Genomic DNA, 23,366 nt, shown 5'->3' with positions numbered 1-23,366 from the left:
CTTAAACTCTGCACTATATTACACCCAAATAAGTGACTGAGTCATGTTAATTGAGGTTTCAAAGTTTAATACTGTTGGAGCAGTACAGTATAGTGATACCTGCTGGGTTGAACAATTCCAGAAGCAGCCTGAGGTTTGTTAGCCCATATATTTTTGTTTTACCAGGCAATGGGGGATAATCTGACTAGCACTACTATAGATATTCTAGTATGGGTCTTTCAGTGAATCTTTAAATTCATATCTGTTCAGATATGATTGTACAATTGTACAATTGCTGAATCATTGATATATACCTAAGAGTAGAATTTCTGGGGCATAGTGTAGAAATTAGTGGGAAGTGTACCAATTTGCATTCCTAAACATCAGTGTATGGGAATTTCTGGGGCTTAGTGTAGAAATTACTGAAAAGTGTACTAATTTGCATTCCTAAACATCAGTGTATGGGAATTCCAGTTGCTCCACATTCTCAGCAACATTTGATATTTTCTGTTTCTTTCATTCTTAAAAGAAATGGATTCGTAGAGGTATTACTTTATGGTTTTAATTCACATTGCTTTGTTGACTGATAGAGTTGATCTCCTTTTCATATGTCTGTTGGCCACCTGGGAGTAAACTTCTATGAAGTGTCTTTTCCAGTGTTTTTGTCTACTTTTCTATTAGGTTGTCTATCTTACTGATATTGTAGGAAATCTTAACACATTCTAGATATGTCAGACATATGAATTAAATATACCTTCTTCCATTCTGTGGGTTTTCTATTCCCTCTCTTAGTGGGTCCTTTGGATGAACAAACGTTCTTAATTTTACATGGTGCAAATCATCAATTTTTTGCCTTACATTTAGTACTATTTTTTATAAAAATTCAATTATAAAAATTCATTTACCAATACTCAATTCAGTCAGACTTTCTGGAGATGAGATAAAAGTATCGATAATATTTTTATGCTTCTAAGGTGATTCCAGTATGAACCCAGGTTTGAGAATTATGGATGCAGAACTATCTGCTAAGTTGTTAGCTATGAATGTCTTTGTGGGATAGGATTATTACATAGTTTCTTGCTTCCCAGGTAGTGCTGGTGGTAAAGAGCCCACTTAACAATGCAGGAAATTTAAGAGATGAGGGTTTGATCCCTGGGTCGGAAAGATTCCCTGGAAGAAGGCACAGCAACCCACTCCGGTATTCTTGCCTGAAGAATCTCAGGGACAGAGAGCCTGGCAGGCTACAGCCCATAGGGTCGCAAAGAGTCGGACACAACTGAAGTGACTCAGTATACATGCATTCTTCATATGTGTTTTCAGTTTTGATCGATGCATAGTTTAAATGGTGATAATGGTACGGGGTGGGCTGGTATGTGTGATGAGAAGTCTGACTCCATTTTTTTTTACGTCTGACTGTTGACAGATTTAAGGTACGCTTCTCCCTTTTCCTCTGGTGCCCCACATTTAGTCAAGCTGATAAGGAGACCTGGGTTGCCCTCCTTTGGCACAGGTGAGAGATTCAAACCATGCAAGCCTCTTCTTGCACATGAACCCCCACTCCAGCTCTATCCTGTAAAGATGATTTAAAAAAGAAAAAAAAACCCATCTCCCTTTTTTGCCTTTTCAAGCCCTTTCAGACCTGCAGGAGAGACTGACTGTACTGTACTCCTTAGAGGCCTCAATTATGTAAGTAATAAACTTTTTCATACCATCTTCATGTGTCTCAATGTGAACCAAATTTTGATTAGGGGTCCATTTGACTTTTCAAGGAACTATAACAGCATGGAAAACAGCCACTTTTGAAAAGTGTCGTTGTAACTCCTTGTAAGATCACGTGCCTTCCTGTGTCACCAAATGCTCTTTTTACTGCCTAGGGCTAGGGCTTTTATTGTCCTCAGATGCTAAAAACTTCTGTTTTGTCCTTTGGGAGTTAACCATGGGTTTATTTCTCTTTTACCCTACCAGACAATTCCCAGGAAATTTTACTATTCATTCCTATCTTCAAACTGAATTTTTGAGGCTTGCCGTGGAATAGGGCATAGACTCTTCCTATTCTGGCATGGCTAACATCTTTGCTCTATTCTTCTGATATAACATATCGGCACTATAAGAAGTGAAGTCGCTCAGTCGTGTCCGGCTCTTTGCGACCCCATGGACTGTAGCCTACCAGGCTCCTCCCTCCATGGGATTTTCCAGGCAAGAGTACTATACTTTGATTCAAATTCCAAGTTTTGATGCCATGACAAGAAATGGACTGTTATTTCAACATCTCAGTTTTAGAGCCTCAGGATTGATTGTATTTTTTATATCATTCTCTAGAACAGCCAAATTTCTTTTTGTTTTAAGCAGTCAGTCTTTAGCTGTGTCTCTCTTCTCATCTTGTCATGCTCCTGGAATGTTATAGAATTAGAGAATCTTTTTATATTTATTATCCATTTGTTAGCATTCTTTATAATCTTTTGCATCTTTGTGTTTTAATAGTGAATGATAGGCTAAATTCTGTATTCTTTATTCTGTTCTCTATTTTTCTACTTCTCTGTCACATTTGTTAAATTTTATTTATTTATGTCTGTGCTGAGTCATGGCTGCTTTGCATGGGCTTTCCCTGGTTGCAGCAAGCAACTAGGTGGGACTGGGGTGGGGGAGAACTTCTCTTCGGAGCTGTGTCTGGGCTTCTTCTTACAGTGGTTTCTCTTGTGCACGGGCTATAGGCACGCGGGCTTTAGTAATTATAGCACGCATGTGAGCTCTAGCATGTGAGCTCTAGGGTGCGTGGGCTTCAGTAGTTGTGGCACGCAGGCTTAGTTGCTCCACTGCATGTGAAATCTTCCTGGAGCAGGGAAGGATCCTGTCTCCTGCATTGGCAGGCAGATTCTTAGTTCACTGCTCCACCAAGGAAGTCCCTTCTGTGTCCCATTTAAGCAAACTTTGCTTACTCCCAGGTCATGAAGACTCCCTCCATGTTTTCTTCCAAAATGTCTTTGTTTTGTCTTTCACGTTAGATCTGCAATCCTTCTGGAATTAATTTTTTTGCATATCATGCGAGAGAGGGGTCAAAGTACATATTTTATATGAATATCTAATTGTCCCTACATTATTTATTAAAAAGACCATACTTTCCCTCCCTATACTGCTGTCTCACCTTTAGCAGAATCCAGATAACTGTATCTGTATCTCTATCTCACTAGTATCTCTATCTCTCTCTCCCTGTCTCTGAATTCTTTTCTATTATATTGATCCCCTCATTTGTTTTTATATCTAGAAGATTTTGAGTTTTAATTTTTCCTCTTGTGGCTAGGACAGTACTTGAACTTGTGATTTTTCACCTGCAGTGAAAAGTCTCACCTGAGACTTCCATCCTGGGGATGATGCTGTGCAAAAGACATCCCAATCTTTTTTTCCCACTGTTTATCTGTCCCACATTCACCCTAGGTCTGTATTCAGTCTCTTATCTTTCTCTCTGAATGTGTTTGTCTCTCCAAAAGGATAAAATCATACTCTCATCATTTATTTTACTTATTGAATGTCTTCTCTTCCTTGTGCATTATTTCAGAAGTAGACAAATAAGGGATTTAAATATATATTTAAAATGAAACAGATATCACATTACACTTATCTATATAGGCTTCAATAAAGTGTTTTCTACTATAAATAAATGTCTTCTACTATGAATTCAATGTTTTTTTTTTATTTTAGAAAAATATTTTCCACTCACCCTAAAACAACATGGTTATCTGAATTCTACAAAGAAATGATTTTGTTCTAATCTAACAACCATTACAAAATATGTCCTTTCTATTATAAGTTTAAAATCTTTAATAAAAAATGAATATTGTGTTAACTGTGGCTTCCTAGAATGTTTGCTCACAACTACAATATTGTAGGATCAAATAAACTTTATCTCATATTCCTTGATTTAGAGTAGATTCATGTTAGTAACATGCGAAGCAGATCCCCTGTTGATGTCTGTTGCCCTCACTGGCTCACTTGCAGGGTGAAGACTTGACTAAAACAGAGACTGTGAGCCCTGTCCAGCAGTTCCCCATTTCTGCTTACGGTTTATCAAGTTTCCAGAACTAAACCTCACTACCATCAGTTTACTCCTCCCTCTTCCTCATGTCTCAGCTTCAATATTGACCTAATTCCCTCGCTCAGAATCTCTTGTTCCAGTTACTTCTTTTGTGAATTCACTGTTACTGTCTTCTCTTAGCCTTTATATCAGGATGTTCATATTGGCTTAAATGAAAAGGAAGTTTATTATCCCATGTAACAAGAAATACACAGAGAGAATGACACTGTCTCTGTTTCTCTGCAATTTTCTTGGCCCCACCAAACTGGTGACCTGACTCTGTACCCAAGCTTGAGGCAGTTCTAGGTTCCATATCCAGCCAATCATACCTCATGTCTCATCAGCATTACAGGCCACATATCTGCCCTCAAACCAGTTGTTGGCAAGGATTTACCCAGTACCCAGGGATGAGATCATCTTCTTCTGGGTCACATGAGGTAAGATACCTGAAGAAAATCAGGGTCTTGTACCATGGAAGATAGCATTTGAATGCTGATAGATAACCAACAGTGTCTGCCTCACTTTAAATAATTGCAGCTGCCTCCTAACTGTGCTCCCTGCCTTTTGTTTTTAGCCCCCATTCTCTCAACATTTATAATGTTGAGAAGCCAGTACAGTCCTCTTTAAACATAATTCTATCACCATAGGCAGACACTCTTGGTCAGGGGCCTAGGTGTCTCCCTTCTAACTGAAGGATAAAGTCCAAACACCTTGGCCTCTCCATTCAAGATCCCCATAATCAGCCTCTACCCTATGCCTGTTTTTGTCTTTTTTTTTCCCCCCAAATTTTACTGAAGTATAGTTGACTTATAATGCTGTGTTACTTTCTGCTATACAGCATAGTGATTCTGTTATATAGACATATACATATGTATTTTTTCCCATTATGGTGTTTATCACAGGATGTTGAATATATTTCCCAGTGTTATACAATAGGGCCTTATAATTTATCCATCCTATATACAATGCTTTGTTTGCATCAGTTAATCCCAAACTCCCAATATGTCTCTCCCCCACCCTCTTCCCTTTGGCCACCACCAGCCTAATTTTTGTGTCTGTGAGTCTGTTTCTGTTTTGTAAGTATGTTCATTTGGGTTGTATTTTAGATTCCATGTATGAGTGATATGGTATTTGCCTTTGTCTGACTTACTTCACTTAGTATGATAATGTCTAGGTCTATCCATGTTGCTGCAAATGGCAAAATTTCATTCTTTTTGTGGCTGAGTAATAGTCCATTGTATGTATGTATATGTGTATACACACACAAATTTTCACACACACACCACATTTTCCTTATCCATTCATCTGTCAATGAATGTTTAGGTTGTCTTCATGTCTTGGCCATAAATAATGCTGCTGTGAGCATTGGGGTGCATGTATCTTTTTGAATTATAGTTTTGTCCAGATATATGCCCAGGAGTGTGGTTGCTGGATCATATGGCAACAATATCTTTAGTTTTTTCAGAAACCTCCATACTATTCTCCATAGCGGCTGCCCCAATTTACATCCCTACCAACAGTATAAGAGGGCTCCCCTTTCTCTACACACTCTCCAACGTTATTATTTGTAGACTTTTTAACAATAGCCATTCTGACTGATTTGAGGTGGTGCCTCATTGTCATTTTGATTTGCATTTCTCTAATTAGAAATGTAGAGCGTCTTTTCATGTGCCTTTTAGCCATCTGTATGTCTTTGGAAAAATGTCTGTTTAGATCTTCTGCCCATTTTCTGATTGTGTTGTTTATTTTTTCATTATTGAATTATATGAGCAGTTTGAATATTTTAGAAATTGAGCCCTTGTAGGTCATATCATTTGCAAATGTTTTCTCCCAGTCTGTAAGTTGTCTTTTGTTTATGGTTTCCTTTGTTTTGAAAAAGCTTATAAGCTTGATTAGGTCCTATTTGTTTATTCTTCCTTTTATTTCTATTGCCTTGGAAGACCAATCTAAGAAAATACTGATGTGATTATCAGAGAATGTTTTGCCTATGTTCTCTTCTCGGCATTTTATGGTGTCGTGTCTCATATTTAAGTCTTCAAGCCATTTTATTTTTGTGTATGGTGTGAAAGTGTGTTCTAAAATCCTCTGACTTTATTCTTCCTTCTCTCTAGTTCCTTATAATAGGGGTGGACAAATTTTTTTCTATAAAGGGCCATAAAATAATTATTTCAGGTTTTGTGGGCCATGTGGTTGCAACTACTCAACTCTCCCATTATAGTCAAAAGCAGCCATACTTAATAGGTAAATAAGTGCATATGACTATGTTCCAATAAAATTTTATTGACAAAAGAGTCATAGAAGACAAACAGGTGGTTGCCAGAGAGGCAGCAGAGGAGAGAAATAGGTGAGGGAGATTAAGGGGTGAAATAATGTTGTGAAATAAATAACTGGAGAGTAGAGAAATCAGGGGAGACATGGTAAAAGATGAGCTGGAATCCTGAGGGACATGGTGAAGGGTTTAGATTCCATTCTAAATGTAGTGGGAAGTTGTTGAAAGTTTTAAGCAGGGGAATGATTGATCCAGCTTGGGTTATGAGATCACTTTTTTTGCCGTATGGAGGAAGTATTAAAGGGGTCTGGAGACAAAGAGAAGAGTTAGGTGACAGGTGTCATAAGCTGATGGTAGCTCAGCCATGGCAAGCCTGCTCAGCGTGACAGGGAGCATGTGTTTCTGTCATGTGCTTAGGGAGAAGAGGAGACTGCGTGGCTTAGGGTCTATTCTTATTTCCCTCCCCTTCCTTACCCCACTTTTTATTTTTGCTGCTTGGTTGTATGTTATAGACCCTTGTAAACAGCCTTAAATCCTTCCTGGATATCCCAAATACTCCTCAAATCCTATGACATAGATCTCTCTCTGATCCAGAATTATTTCATTATATTTCTCAAGAAGAAGAAATACTGCTTATTATTGTTTCTCAAGAGGGTTGGCATTTCTGGGTAGATTGATTTAGTCCAAGCTGTGAAGATAGTTGGGACTTTTAGAGAAAGGGGATCCAAAAAACCTAAATTGCTACTAAGAACAATTTATGAAGGTCGGTCATAAACCTTGGAATAAAGTTTTTCTGATATTTTTCTAGGCTTTTGTGAAAGGACAACACTTGGAAATTCTGCGGACAGCCAGGGAAACCTCAAGTTTGATAGCTATGAAGAGAAGAGTTACAACTGGGGAAATAGTGGTGAAGGTAGAAAGGGTGAAGTAAGACAGGAGATTAGTTCCTCAAAGTCAGGAGGGTTATGAGAAGGCTCTGGTCTGAACTTTAAGAGGTTACTGGAAATGGATAGTTGCATACACATGCACGTGTACTCACACATGCACATCTGTCGAAAAGAAGACATAACAGGTAGGCCTGTGGCAAGTTAAACTAGCATGATTATACTTAAAATCACCTACTAAGGGAGAGAGGCGTTGATTGCCCAGTGTGGCTGTCAACAGGGAGTAAAAATATGGGCTGCTATACCCATAATGGAAGTACAGTACTCCGCCTCTTTAGACCATACCTCTCAGCCAACTCCGTGTCCTTCCTTCCCATCCACTGCTCAATGACTTGCTGACCGTGTCTGCTCTTTGGTCACTTCTCCCAGCATCTCTGCCTCTTCATTCTCAGTATCATATCATGGCTCTGGCCTCTGACTGTGTGTCTAAGCATATTAGGTACCTCATTTGACCCAACACTTGTCCTGTTTTCTTGAGCAGTGAAGTCATAATTTCATGACCTTGTAAATACAGTACATGGAGTAAAACATTTCCTAAACCTGATAACTTAAAATATTTTTAGAAAATGAACAATTCGTGGAGACAAATGTGTTTGTATGAAATATATATATGTATAGATGGAAATGGATACAAAGATGCATAAATATATACATCTGTAAATTTGTGTGCCTGAATGAGAAATGAATTTGTATGTCTTGTTAGGTACAAAGCAGCTGCAGCCTATGAGGAAGGGACAAAAGGAACAAGGAAGGAAACGTAAAGAAACTAAAGTTGACAAAGAGAAAAAGCAAAGATGCCCACTTATCTCTGGCTTTTAATGCAAAACATGTAGCTGTCAGATAATATCACACATCCTCCAGCTAGAATCCCCAGGGTTCTGCCCTTAAAGATGGTGTTTTCTTTCCTAATTCCACGCCTGGAAGGGCTCCATTCAGTCTTCTTTTATTTATTTACTTTTGATCAATCTGAAGAGGTTTCACAGGCTCAAGAACTCCCATTAGCTTCTCTAAGGTTACCCCTGGTATGTATGTACATATATATATATATATTTTTTTTTTTTTCTGATTATTTCCAGAGTGTCTGGTTGAAGATGGAATCAGAGACACCCATTCTTACCACAGTAAAGAAAAGTGAGAGTAAATAAAGGAACCCCAGAATTAGACATGAGGGTTAAACCTCAGTTCTCCCATTTACCTGCTATGTGACCTTCAGCAAATTGTCTGCCTTCTCTGGGCCTCAGTTTCCCTATTTATAAAATGGGATCCATGAGAGTACCTACCTCCTAGGTTTGCTGTGAGAGTTAAATGGGTTAATATACATAAAGTTATTGGAACTGCCCGGGCAATGTTTAGGCCTCTATGAATGTTAGCCTGTTACTGCATTCCACTTCGGTAAGAATTACTAAAAGTAGTAGCAGACTGCACATTCCCGTAACTCCTACTGATCAGTCCTCACCCACACCAAGCCTGTGTGTCAGAATATCCATCCCAAGAAAGTGTCTGAGTGATCAGGGAGGCTGGAATGAAATGTGTGCAATGGCAGACCTCTGGTTACAGTGGTGGGCCAAGCATTTTCCTCACCTTCCTCTACCTGTGAAAGTCTGATCCAGCCAACCCTTGATGTATTTCAGTCTGTATTTATTTCCTTTCCATCTTCTCTTCTTCTTTTCATTACTCCCTTGTCAGTAGAAGGGGCTGAGTCTCAAGGCTACCACTCCCATTCCATATTCCGGCTTCATTTGCTAAAGAAAATGCTCAGGATCACTGGGCAAGTGATGAGGAGAATTTGGGGCTAAGAAGAATCTTTCCCACGTCTGATTGGTACAAAATACCCTTGGACATTATACCGTTAGAAGGTTCCTTAAAAGTTAAGTGACATTTTTCAGCCAGTTGAACTTCCCTAATGGGTTTCCTAGAAAAGCCAGATATTCAGAGAAATTATAGGGTACTGGTGCTCTAACAAACAGGTCAGTAAATTCTCCATAGAGTTCCTTCACAGGTTTGAAAAATTACCTGCTCACATAGGAACATGGTGGGAACCTGACAGCAGGGACTGCCTCCCCATTTTTACCCTCCCACAAACTGACCACTGGCCTAGTTGTCCTCCCACAACTAGTCGCTGCAGAAGCCACATTCACGTAAATGTCTGTTAAGTCAGCTGACTGGCCAGTCTGTTTCCTTGCAATATGAGTTACTTTACCGGGACATGTGTCTTTAGGTTAATACCCTTTTGATCCAGAGATTCCACTTACAGCAAGTTGTCCCAAGAAATCAGATAAATGCCCATGGCTGACTGTGTGGGTTCAATCAGTGGTGCCAACTGTCTTGTAATATCAACATTGGAAACAACCTAACTAACCAGAACTAGGGAATGGCATAAATTAATTATGTCGCAGTCATACAATGAAATACTTATTAGTCTTTACAAATAAGTATGGGATCTATAATTATTGACAGGGGAAGATATCCACAATATCTTTGATGAGCAACAATAGCCATTCACTGGATAGTATCCTCAGATAATGCTACTTATTAAAGTTGTATTCATATAGATGTGTCCAGAGAGCTATAGAGAATTATGTCCACCAAAATATAAAAACAGTTATCTCTGGGGTAATGGATAATCTTTACTTTTTTTCATTAAAAATATTTTACAATGATACAGTATATCATTTTACAATCTAAAAAAAAAAAACTACATTTTAGTTCTGAGGGGGGAAAATGAGCTAGGTTTTAGGTTTCCAGAGTGAGATATTGGGTTGGCCACACCAACCAGGTAACAACAACATAATAATAATTAACATTTACTGAACACTTATTGTGCACCAGAGACCCTGTTCTAAGCACTTTCCATGTCTCAAATCATTTGATCTATATGACAATGTAATGAGGCAAGCCTTTTATTATCTGTATTTAATAAATAATAAAACAGAATCCAAGAGAAAGTCATTTGTTCAAGGTCTCAGGGCCAGGACATGATGAAACAAAGATTTGGGCAGAGATCTCTGGTCATGAGCCCTGTGCTCCTCTGAGGATGGTTCATCTGCTCCTTCTTGGCAGGGAGGAGTGGGGTGCTGAGGTCTGAGGAGTGGGCTGGTGACAGGAGCGTGACTCTGTCCTCTTTTCCCTGCTGTTCCCTAAGGCTCCTCTGCCTCCCACTGTCCATTTGTTTGCTTAACCCCTCTAAGCTTCAGCTTCCTCTTTTGTAAAACAAGAAAGCCTTCTTAAGTTCACCCAACCTAGAATTAATTAGTCCTTCTCTATACTGTGTGCTGACCTGGTAGCTCCTTCTGTTGTGGCACTTATAGTGTCCCCTACTGTCACCACCAACATCCCGTCTCAGGCTGAGAGGCAGGCCCCAGTGTTCCCCAGGGGACAAGTTGTCACAGAGGCTGGAAGACAGCTGCACACTCTCTGTGCCTACATTTACCACCCTCTATGAGAATCCTGTTCATTTGTCTTTCTCTCCACTGGACATGAACCCTTTGAGGCAGAAACAATGTCTTAGATACTTCTGCGTCCTTCATGCCTGGAACATAACATTGTTCAATTATTAAACATTCTTTGTGGACTGAATATCTGAAAATCACAGCCATGTGGCCTTAAGGTTCCAGAGTAATAGGGAAAGCAGTACTTACATATTAATTTATTTTTTGTTTTCTGCTTTCTACCTCATCTGACACCAAGTTCAGAGTAAGAATGGTCATTAAATAAAGTCACTATTTTTTAAATATTTATTTTATTTTTTAATTTTTTTTCCATTTATTTTTATTAGTTGGAGGCTAATTACTTTAGAATATTGTAGTGGTTTTTGCCATACATTGACAAGAATCAGCCATGGATTTACATGTATTCCCCATCCCAATCCCCCCTCCTACCTCCCACTCCACCCAGTCCCTCTGGGTCTTCCCAGTGCACCAGTCCCGAGCACTTGTCTCATGCATCCAACCTGGGTTGGTGATCTGTTTCACCCCTGATAATATACATGTTTCGATGCTGTTCTCTCTTAAACGTCCCACCCTCGCCTTCTCCCACAGAGTCCAAAAGTCTGTTCTGTACATCTGTGTCTCTTTTTCTGTTTTACATATAGGGTTATTGTTACCATCTTTCTAAATTCCAAATATATGCGTTATTTGGTTGATGATTGCTTTATGATATTGATTTGATTTCTGCCATACATCAACATGAATTAGCCATAGGTGTACATATGTCCCATCCCTCGTGACCCTCCCTCCCACCTCCCACCCTTTCCCATCCCTCTAGGTTGTTACAGAGCCCGGTTTGAGTTCCCTGAGTCATAGAGCAAATTTCCACTGGCTGTCTGTTTTACATATGGTAGTGTATATGCTTCCATGCTACTCATCTCACCTGGTCCTTCCTCTCTCCCGCCCTTGTCCATAAGTCTGTTCTCTAGGTCTGCGTCTCCACTGCTGCCCTGCAAATAGGTTCATCAGCACCATCTTTCTAGATTTCATATATATGTGTTGATATACATTATTTGTTTTTCTCTTTCTGACTTACCTCCCTCTGTATAATACGCTCTAGGTTCATCCACATCATTAGAACTGATTCAAGTGCATTCCTTTTTATGGTTGAGTAGTATTCAGTTATATATCCCACAGATTCTTTATCCATTCATCTGTCAATGGACATCTACGTTGCTTCCATAAAGAAGTCACTAATTTTTAACATGCCACTTAAGCAAAAGGGACCAGAAGGCTCTGTTTTACATTGATCATCTAAAGTAAGATTCTAGTCATTCTATGTAAATTATAAAATATCATGAACAGAACTCCTTCTCTTGTTTCAGGCATTTTACCTTCAGTGCTCAGTTAACTCACATAGCTGGTGAGTAGTGGAACCTCATCCAGCTTTTCAGCCCCTGTGTCAGCTGTTCTCCACTTTCTACACAGCACCACCCCTCTAACCTATTACTGTGGTTTCTAAAAGCCAACCTGCCACTAACTGTGGCATCTTAGGAGAGATCAACTCATGTGTGAGTGCTTACACTTTTCTCCCCACTGGTAAACTAAGGTTCATGATATCACCTCTTTTTAGCAAAAAAAAAAAAAAATCGAAGAGGCACAGACAGATACATTTAAACAGTCACTGTTAATCTCCGGATACTCACCTTCTTTTTCTCCCTTTCACTTACTTTTCTTCACAAGGATTGCTGTGACCATCATCACCTAGGAATTTCCTAATGCTGAGTCACCAATTAGGGCAGACTGGTTAATTCAGAACCAGCTGGAAGAAGTTGTGAAAAATACATATTTTTGGATCGCACCTCTGGAGATTTTGAACCAGAAGGTCTGGAGTAATGCCCAGGCATCTGTATGTTTTTTGAATTTCCCCAGGGGATTCTGCTGTGCAGCCAGATCTGGGAATCACTGATCTGACCCCAAAACATGAGTCAGCTGTCTCATCCTGCCTTTGTCTGCATTTGAAGCAATGAATCATCATTTCACTTTTTTTCTTCCCCAAACTGAATTGAAACCAAAGAGCCAAACCTCAGATTTCCTTTACCTGACTGTAAGTTCAATTGTCCCCTTCACTTGGTCCAAGCACTGCATCTGCTCCCCCAGGTGAGGCTTCAGGTGATAGGCTCCCTCCGCTGTTTAGTCCTGGGAAGATGTTGTAGTCTTGATCAGCCCTGGTTAGGAAATCCCTGGGTGAAATGGCTGTTTGATATTTGATTTATAATAAGACATATCTATTTGGTCTTTTGTCTTCATTTCTGGCACAGAGTTCCTAAAAACGTTTGGAACTCTGGGGATCCTTCAGTCCTGAGTTGGCTGGGACCACACCGGGTTCATCTTAGAGCAAGCCTAGATGTATGGGTTCAACGGTCTTGCCTCCCTCTGTCCTCCCAGAGATGAGCCAGGACAAAGGAAAGGGAGACTTTAGAACACATGTAGATTGTTTGGTTCTGTAGGTTATCTTGTTCTTCTCCTCCCAACCACCCTAAAAATGAGGTCAGACATAGTCAGCTTGCAGCAGTAGGTAAATCTCAGGCATTTTTGCTCCTTTGTATTATTAAAACTGTCTGATGTAATAGAGACCCACTTGAGCAAAAATCATAATTCCATACAGGTATCTGGTCAAACCAGAAGCTGGGACCACAACCCAGACTGTGGAAAGGTCTGGAACAAGTACCGAAATTCTGGTCAGGGCCCCTCTGTTTCTCATCTACTTCTTTCTTTAGTTTCTCTCTGAAGAGTTTATCTAGGCTACATGTTCAAAGATGCTAGTAATGGGTTTTTTTTTAATATATATATTTATTGTGCACTTTATTTCTATTATTATTTTTTTTCTTCTTTTCCTTTTATTTGAATTAGTTGGAGGCTAATTACTTTACAATATTGTAGTGGTTTTTGCCATACATTGACATGAATCAGCCATGGATTTACATGTGTTCCCCATCCTGAACCCCCCTCCCACCTCCCTCCCCATCCCATCCCTCTGGGTCCTCCCAGTGCACCAGCCCCGAGCACTTGTCTCATGCATCCAGCCTGGTAATGGTTTTTTAGAAAGTGTTGCCAATAGTATCCCATCAAACTTCCTAGCCTGTTGGGTAGAGCATGACTTTCGTCTCATTTATTTTCATTTCTCTTGGGTATATATACCTAGGAATAGAATGCTGAATCATACTATAAATCTATGTTTAACTTTGAGGGGAACTGCTAGAATCCAGTCCCACTTGAAATTCTAATCATATATCCTTTTCACATATCCCCCGTTCTCCCAGAACAGGCTAAAGTGTGGCTCTGTTATCTTGGAGTCGGGGAGGGAAATATTTCCAGGCTTCAGTCTGGCCTGATAAGGGCCCAGAACTCCTGTGCCCCTGATTTCCCTCCCTCTGTGTCACCTGAAGCCACAGTAACTTTGGGGGTGTTCAGAAGCCATTGAAGGCTCTGGGACCTGGAATTAGGAGTGACCCCATTTTCTTCATCCTTGAAAACACTCTACAGTTTTTTACACCCTAGTGGTAAAGAACCCGCCTGCCAGTGCAGGAGACATAAGAGACATGAGTGAGTCCAGAAGATTACCTGGCAAAAGAAATGGCAACCCACTCCAGTATTCGTGCCTGGAGAATCCCATGGACAGAGGAGCCGGCCGGGCTACAGTCCGTGGGGTCACAGAGAATCAGACACAACTGAGCAACTTAGCACACACACAAGGTATGGGATACTCCAGTGAAACCCCACCCCCGCTTCAGGAATTTCAGGCAAGAAGCAGGTATTAATGTCTACATAAAGGCACTCTCAAGCATCAAGGATGTATGTCTAGCACCCCCTTTTCTCCCAAGAACCAGAGAAGAAGACAGTAAACATTCCGTCCAGGCCCTCCACAATCTCCTTCTTGTCTCTTGAATCCCTCTCATTTAGTTTTCCTTGTTAAAGGCCAGTGAAGCAGTTCAATTTCTCCCATAGTCCTCTCTTCTGCACCCTCATTTCCTGCCCCCACCCTTGCACTTGGGAGATTTCTCTGGGGAATTTGACCTTAATGAAACCTGACTTTTGTGACTTTGGTAACTTTTTTCTCTATGAGGAGCCATATTTCTTATTTCTTCCCCATTCAGTGACATGGGGATTGCTAGAGCAGGAAAAGTACTTAATCCGTATTTTACATCAAACTATTAAACTTACAATAAACCTCCCATTTAGATGAGTTTCTTTCAGAAAGTGAAGGAAACCTTGGCCTTGTTCCTTCTAAAAACAACCATCTCAGTTGCTCTGGCCAGAATATTCATCCACACTTTCCCTTCCCTCACTTTGAACAAGGGCTTTCCTTCACAGGTAGAGATCAGGTGGGATTCCAAGCTAGGTGTGTGACTTCTAATATGATGGCAAGTGACCAATCTCCAGCCCCTGGGTTGACTGCAAGTGAAAAAGTCTAGTTTTCAGGGTGGCCCACGTGAGGATTCTATCTGAGTCCCTCTGCCTATGACTTTTTCCTCACCTCTGAATCCCCTATCCCTATTTTTTGAGAGAGGGGGTTAGCCATCATTCCTTTTTGTCACATTCTAGATAAATTCATATCAAGACATTGGCCCCTGACTTTACAAAGGTTGCTAAGGCTAGTTCTAGCTAAATTGCTGGCTTCTTGCAATTCCTGAGAAGCTCTTTCTGGGTTCTTTGTCCAAGTCCCCAAAACCCAGGGAACATTTCTTTCTCACACTTAGGCTTATGTTCTTTTTTAATTTTTTCTTACCAGTAAGGCCTAGTAAAGTGGGAAACACTGGACTTATTTTTTGGACCTGAAGTAGCTAACATTGATTTAGCACCTGCTAGTGACAAGCAGAGGAGAAGGCAATGGCACCCCACTCCAGTACTCTTGCCTGGAAAATCCCGTGGACAGAGGAGCCTGGTAGGTTTCAGTCCATGGGGTCGCTAAGAGTTGGACAAGACTGAGTGACTTTGCTTTCACTTTTCACTTTCATGCATTGGAGAAGGAAATGGCAACCCACTCCAGTGTTCTTACCTGGAGAATCCCAGGGACGGGGGAGCCTGGTGGGCTGCCATCTCTGGGGTCGCACAGAGTTGGATACGACTGAAGCGACTTAGCAGCAGCAGCAGCAGTAACAAGCAGAAGATATGAAGAAGAGGTGGCAAGAATACACAGAACCGTACAAAAGAGATCTTCACAACCCAGTTAATCATGATGGTGTGATCACTCACTTAGAGCCAGACATCCTGGAATGTAATGTCAAATGGGCCTTAGAGAGCATCATTATGAACAAAGCTAGTGGAGGTGATGGAATTCCAATTGAGCTATTTCAAATCCTGAAAGATGATGCTGTGAAAGTGCTGCACTCAATATGTCAGCAAATTTGGAAAACTCAGCAGTGGTCACAGGACTGCACAGTTGCACTCATCTCACACGCTAGTAAAGTAATGCTCAAAATTCTCCGAGCCAGGCTTCAACAGTATGTGATCCGTGAACTTCCAGATGTTCAAGCTGGTTTTAGAAAAGACAGAGGAACCAGAGATCAAATTGCCAATATCCACTGGATCATCGAAAAAGCAATAGAGTTCCAGAAAAATATCTATTTCTGCTTTATTGACTATGCCAAAACCTTTGACTGTGTGGATCACAATAAACTGTGGAAAATTCTGAAAGAGATGAGAATACCAGACCACTTGACCTGCCTCTTGAGAAACCTATATGCAGGTCAGGAAGAAACAGCTAGAACTGGACATAGGACAACAGGCTGGTTCCAAATAGGAAAAGGAGTATGTCAAGGCTGTATATTGTCACCCTGCTTATTTAACTTATATGCAGAGTACATCATGAGAAACTCTGGGCTGGAAGAAGCACAAGCTGGAATCAAGATTTCCGGGAGAAATATCAATAACCTCAGATATGCAGATGACACCACCCTTATGGCAGAAAGTGAAGAAGAACTAAAGAGCCTCTTGATGAAAGTGAAAGAGGAGAGTGAAAAAGTTGTCTTAAAGCTCAACATTCAGAAAACAAAGATCATGGCATCTGGTCCCATCACTTCATGGGAAATAGATGGGGAAAGAGTGGAAACAGTGTCAGACTTCATTTTTGGGGGCTCCAAAATCACTGCAGATGGTGATTGCAGCCGTGAAATTAAAAGACACTTACTCCTTGAAAGGAAAGTTTTGATCAACCTAGACAGAATGGTAAAAAGCAGAGACATTACTTTGCCAACAAAGATCTGTTTAGTCAAGGCTAAGGTTTTTCCAGTGGTCATGTATGGATGTGAGCGTTGGACTGTGAAGAAGGCTGAGCACCGAAAAATTGATGCTTTTGAACTGTGGTGTTGGAGAAGACTCTTGAGAGTGCCTTGGTCTGCAAGGAGATTCAACCAGTCCATCCTAAAGGAGATCAGTCCTGGGTGTACATTGGAAGGACTGATGCTGAAGCTGAAACTCCAATACTTTGGCCACCTCATGTGAAGAGCTGACTCATTGGAAAAGACTCTGATGCTGGGAGGGATTGGGGGCAGGAGGAGAAGGGGAAGACAGAGGATGAGATGGCTGGATGGCATCATCGACTCAATGGACATGAGTTTGAGTAAACTCTGGGCGTTGGTGATGGACAGGGAGGCCTGGCATGCTGTGATTCCTGGGGTCGCAGAGTCGGACATGACTGAGCAACTGAACTGAACTGAACTGAGTGACAAGCACTGTTCTAAGTGTATTATGTGAGCTTTTTTTCCCATTTACTTCCTGTTTTATTGAGACATAATTAACAAACCACACTGTGTAAGTTTAATGTGTACAGCATCATGACTTGACATACATGCATTTTGAAATGATGCCCACAACAAGTTAGTGAATATTTATCATCTCATATAAATACAAAATTTTAAAAAATTAGAAATTTTCTCTTTCTTTGGATTTACTCTCTTAACAACTTTCTTATATAACATACAGCAGTGCTCGTTATGTGTATCCTTTGTACATTACATTCCTAGTGCTTATTTACCTTATAATACTGAAACTTGTGCAGTTTGACCACCTTCATCAAATTCCCCCTCCATCTGCCCTTGCCTCTGGTAAACACAAATCTCATCTTTTCCTATAAGTTTGTTTGCTTGCTTTTGAAGGATAATTTACCTATAACACTGTGTTAGTTCCTGGAACACAACATAATGACTCAATTTTTTTAACATTTTATTTCATGTGAATTTCCAATGTACAAAAGTATATGTTTGAACCTGTCACTCAAATAGGAGGTTCTTTTAGTTCTCTAGGACAACCTTCTTTCAGAGGCAAATGCATTTTTTAAAAAATCCTGTTATGTAAAATATATATAGAAAATTTTCTCTTATAAATACAAAAGTATTTGGACATTTTAAATTTAGTACAGCTTAGCATCCTAGTTTCTGTTGATAAATTTAATTAATTGCTAGGAGGTTTATATATAGGAAAAACTCTGTAAATGGTAGATATATTTTAACCCTTGATTAAGAGTGACATGTCTGACTTAAATTTGTTCTTGTTTTTTAAATTAATTTTTAAATTTTATTCTGTTTTTTTGCTTGCACTGGGTCTTTGTTGCTACACACGGGCTTTCTCTAGTCGTGGTGAGTGGGGTCTATTCTTCGTTGCAGTGCATGGGCTTTTCATTGCAGTGGTTTCTCTACAGCACAGGCTGTAGGCACATGGGCTTCAGTAGTTGTGGCTTAGGGGCTCTAGAGCATAGGCTCAGAAGTTGTGGCACATGGGCTTAGTAGTTCCACAGCATGTAGAATCTTCTCAGACTAGGGATTGAACTGTGTCCCCTGCATTGGCTGGCAGATTCTTATCTGCTGCACCACCAAGGAAGTCCTATGTTCTTGTATTTTTTTAAGAAGAAATTCCATTTGTAAATTCAAATTTGGTTTTCCCTTTATAATTTTTTGCTCAGTATTTTGAACACTTTGATTTTCTTTCTGTAAAGACTTTGAGTTTCTCTCTCTTTTCTCCTCTAAATGCTTGCTTCTTAGTGCCAAGCTTAGCTCTTACCTGTTTATATTCTTCATGTGTTTTTTGATTTGATACTTTTCTTTTTGTTTTTATTTGGCATATTAATAGAGTTGTTTCTAGCTGAGACTGCTCTGTTAAAACATTCTTCAGATAATACCTGGTCAATGCTACATTGCTCTTCTGACAAAGGCAGGTCAACTTGTTCTAACAAAGACTAGTCAGCTTTTGTTTCTTTTTTAAATTAATTAATTAATTTGCTTGGCTTCATTGAGTCTTAGTTGTGGCACTCAAGATCTTTCATCGGGTTCTGAAGCACAGGCTGAGTAGTTGCAGAGTGAGGGCTTATTTGCCCTGCAGCATGAAGGGTCTTAGTTCTCTAACCAGGGATCAAAACTGCATTTCTTGCATTGCAAGGCAAATTCTTAACCATTGGACCACCAGTGAAGTCCCCAGTCAGCTCTTCTAAGTTGCTTCCTGAGTCTTTCCTCTTCAGCTGAATAGAGATATTTCCGATGATCAGGGTATCTCTCTGTGAATTGAGATTCCTATGAAGTTTGAAACTTCTTTTCCCTTCATAGCAATATCTTATAATCTTGCTGAATCTTTAGTTTTTAAATGCAAAGCCTTGCCCCTTAAGAACACTCCCCATGAAGACTTGGAGATGGTTAGATCACCATGTTCTTAGTTTCACATTTTTTAATCCTACCTGTGAAGCACCTTCACCATGTGTCCCAAAGTTCCCTGTCTGCCTCTTTGCTGGCAGCCTCACCAATGCCATGGAGCCCAGATGAGGTAGAAGAAGGGAAACAGTAGAGAGTATATCTCCCTCCTAAAGAAGGGCAGGAACTCTGGTGGGTGGTATTTGGACCCCACAGATGCTAAACTTTTTAGAGTCTTGCAGGGGACATTCGTCCATTCTCCTAAGGGAGGTCAAGTAACAGCAGGCAACTCTCATTGAAAGCATATGCCTAGAAATGTGGGTGGAGAAGCAGTTTCCCACACAGCCCCATTCTTGGGGTCTATGCAGCCAGCCACTCCTATTTGCAGCTACTACATGTTTCATCCCTTCTTCTTTAAGAGATGAAATAAAAAGAATGAGAAAGAGGAAAGGAGAATGCTGCTTTTTTCAGAAGAAAAACAGTTGGGCAAGGGAGATTTAGAGGTAAGACATGTTAAGAGGATTAGAACACATCAGAGAAATGTGACTAAGAAAACCTACCCTGTCTCTTCTGACCTCAGTCCTATGAACCAAGGGAAACACTGTCATAGGAATGAAGTTAGTCTTCCAGGACTGTATGCAAGTTGTCCTTTTCTTGCCACCGGGTTTGAGTCTCCCTATTGAAAAGCCTCATGGTGTAATGGGGCCTTGGAGGCCTGAGTTCAAATACAGCCATGCAGCTGAGGAAAGTTTGCTTGATGTCAACTCTTTCCTCATATGTATCATGGGTCTAACAGTATCTAGACCACAAGTTGCTCCAAGAATGAAATGAAGCTCTGTAGCGGGTTGAATAGCGTTCCCCCAAAAGTCCATGCCCACTGGGGCATCTGAATGTGACCTTATTTGAAACTAGGGTGTTAGCAGATGTAATTAGTTAAGATGAGGTCATACTAACCCAATGGCTGGTGTTCTTTTAAGAAGAGGAGAAGACACAAAGAATATGCGCAAGGAATAAGGTCATAAATAAGGTGAAAATGAAGGCAGAGATTGGAATGATCAGCTGCAGCCAAGGAATGCCAAGGTTTGACAGGAGCCCCCAGAGGGTAGGAAGAGGCGAGGAAGCATTTTTCCCTGGAGCCTTCAGCAGGAGTATAGCCATGACACCTTGACCTCAGACTTCTAGCCTCCGAAATTGTGAGAGAAATATAGGTACACTGTCTGTGGTTTTAAGCCACCCAGGTTGTGGTGATTTGTTACAGCAGCCTAAGAAAACAAATAATATCTATGCAAACTTCTTGGTGTGTAGCTAGAACATGCAACGCTGAAAGTGAAACTAAAACTTCCCAGTAGGCTGGGCTATAATCAGTTCCTTAGAATCAGTTTTGGTTTGAATTGTCCTCATGTTAAGAGAAAGCCTGAGCTGGATAGGGATGATATCTTTTCTCCTCTTGCTTAATGTACCTTATCTCCATATTTTTCTGTCAGCCGTCATCGTATGTCCCTCTGCCAGCTAGAAAGAACCCAGTGGTCTCAGCAGCAGCCTGGGTTTTATTTTCATTTTGGCTGTTTGTTTTGTTGGCTTCTGTGAGGAAACCTGACAAAGAGCAACTGTCTGTTGTTTTATTTTCTTTTGAGTCTTTGCCTGAGGAACCTCACCAAGGCCTGATGGGAGTATCGAGTGGGCTGTGATTGTCTTGTGAGTTGGTGTTGTGGACCACGATGAGGCTGCCACAGTCGGGTAAGTGCAGGCACATTTTCTCTCCACACCATTGGACATGTGAGAAACTGCCTCAGAAATTGTGTTCAGGGGCATAAACAAGCCATTTTCCTCCTGTCCTCAAAACAGTAGGATTTCTTTTGTTGGTCCTATGCTTATTATTCTTGTTGAGAAGTTTTAAAAAGTGAGGTTTTTTTTTTTTTCTGCACAAAATAAATGTGAATGGAAAAAATTGAAATATTCCAGAAATTGTCACTCCACTTAGAATTTTGGAAGCTTAATGGAACTTAAAAATTTGGTTTTTTACATCCAACATCTGTTTGTGATTAACCCTTTGGCAGGCAGTCAACATTCCACAGTAGCCTGTGTTTACAAGATATGTTCTAAAAATCAACTGTTTAAAAAACAAAACAAAACTGGAACTTCCCTGGTGGTCCAGTGGTTAAGACTCCTAGCTTCGTGTGCAGGGGTTGCAGGTTTGATTCCTGGTCAGGGAAGGAAGAGCCCACATGCTGAGGGACATGGCAAAAAGCCCAGCCATGCTCATTAACTTATAGGCAACCATTATTTAACAAAAGTGTGACTTGGGCCTACTAAAGGGCTTCTATTCTACATAAAATGATAAAAGAAAGTTTAGCAAAATGAAGGAAAACCACTATTGCTGTTTATTGGTCACTACCCATGTGTACTAATAGAATAGAGATGATAAGGAACACATGTGAGAAATGGTTGACGTGAGGAGGTGAAACTTGAATGAAATTACCTACAGATACGGTCCTCTAACCCTGAAATTCTGTGGTTCTGTGGAAGGAAATGAATGACATACATTGATAAAATGTACAGTAAGAATATTCACTGTGAGCAGTAATAGATGTGCGTGTGTGGTAGGTCGTTTCAGTCATGTCCAACTCTTTGTGACCCTGTGGACTATAGCCTGCCAGGCTTCCTTATGGATGGGATTCTCCAGGCAAGAACACTGAAGTAGGTTGCTTTGCCCTCCTCCAGGGGAACTTCCCAACCCAGGGATCAAACCTGCGGCTCTTATATCTCCCGGATTGTCAGGCAGGTTCTTTACCACTAACACCACCTGGGAAGCCCTCAGACAGTTGTAGCAGGAGTTAAATGCCAGTTGACCTGGATGTTCTTTAAGCTCCCTTTGAAGTCTACAAGTTTATGAACAGATGAACTGTATCTGTTGCCACTCAGAACTGGTCTATTTGCCTTCATTACCTGAACTCTCACTATCAACATATCTTCCTTGCTTCCTGTTCAAGGTGTCTTTTCAGATTTCTTCTGTCTGTGAACCTTTCCATTAAACTTCAGCTCCTTGTAGGCAAAGACACACCTTTTAGGTTCTCTGAATCCCAAGTACCTATCACAGTGTATATGCATATGTATATGCGTAGGTTCTCACTGGGTGCTTGTTCAGTTGTTGAATTAGTTGATTTGATGAAATGGCAGGTAAATCATCAGATGTGGGATGTTTGCATAATATATAGCAGACAATGGGGCTGATGGAAGTGAAGCAGATTCCTCAGGGACAGTACTAGGAGTCATACTTCAGATTGACTTGCTTTAAGATGCATTGGACAGTGATCCTTAGGTTGTTGTGTGTCAGTTTTATTCCACATGGCAACATCCAAATATGCCACCGGCATTAACTGTGTCATAGTTGGGTTACCCTGTAATGAGGCAACTGCATCCTGGCCTCCTCATATCCCATCCTGGGTCCTCTGCAGTGGGGCTTCCTCAGGTTGTGTTCCCCTAATTTTCAAATCGACTCGCAGAATTCTAGAATAGATGGAGGAATCTGAAAGTTTATCCAGCCCCAATCACCTCAGTTCTCACCAGCCCTTTCGAATACCCGTGGGACTGATTCCCAGTTCTTACTCTCCTGATCTCTGTATTATCAGCCCCTTCTGCTTCTTGGGATTTTCCTCCCATGGCTCTGTGATATTGTGATAATGAAGCTTCCCACTCTTAGATAATTTCTTCTCTGCCTTCTTCTCTGGTCTCTTACTCCTATTCTCCAAATTTTGGAGCATTCCTCAGAGTTCAGACTTTTTCTTTCTAATCTCTTTGTTTATACTCTTCCTCTCAGAAAGTTAATTTATTTCCTAGTATCATCTCACATCTTTCTTAGAATTAACTTTTTTATCTCTAGTCCCAAATAGTGTCCCAAACTGTAGATCTACAGTTTTCTTGACTGCCTTGCCTTACTTCTTGACTCAAACTCAACCCATCATCTTCCCTTTAAAAATGAGTTCTTGGTCTTATATTTGTCCT

General features: G+C 40.6%; 1 protein-coding gene and 1 pseudogene across 3 annotated transcripts in view; one reads left to right on the top strand and one right to left on the bottom strand.

Annotated features, from left to right (window-relative positions):
* Positions 1-7,438: 7,438 nt before the first annotated feature.
* LOC136148338 (thyroid transcription factor 1-associated protein 26-like) lies at positions 7,439-19,483 on the bottom strand (annotated as a pseudogene).
* A 1,276-nt stretch (positions 19,484-20,759) lies between these two features.
* Positions 20,760-23,366, top strand: part of PDCD1LG2 (programmed cell death 1 ligand 2) — a 57,731-nt gene continuing 55,124 nt past the window's right edge. For all 3 annotated transcript variants that reach the window (XR_010659504.1, XM_065908043.1, XM_065908042.1), the window contains exon 1: positions 20,760-21,101. Coding sequence is in view for 2 of the 3 variants with exons in the window: in XM_065908043.1 (XP_065764115.1) it covers positions 21,083-21,101 (19 nt within the window). In the remaining variant the exon portion in view is untranslated. The remainder of the gene's footprint in view (positions 21,102-23,366) is intronic.

This window comes from Muntiacus reevesi, chromosome 17, assembly GCF_963930625.1.
Source record: "Muntiacus reevesi chromosome 17, mMunRee1.1, whole genome shotgun sequence".
Classification (NCBI taxonomy): Eukaryota; Metazoa; Chordata; class Mammalia; order Artiodactyla; family Cervidae; genus Muntiacus; species Muntiacus reevesi.
This window is presented reverse-complemented; position numbering and strand designations above follow the sequence as displayed.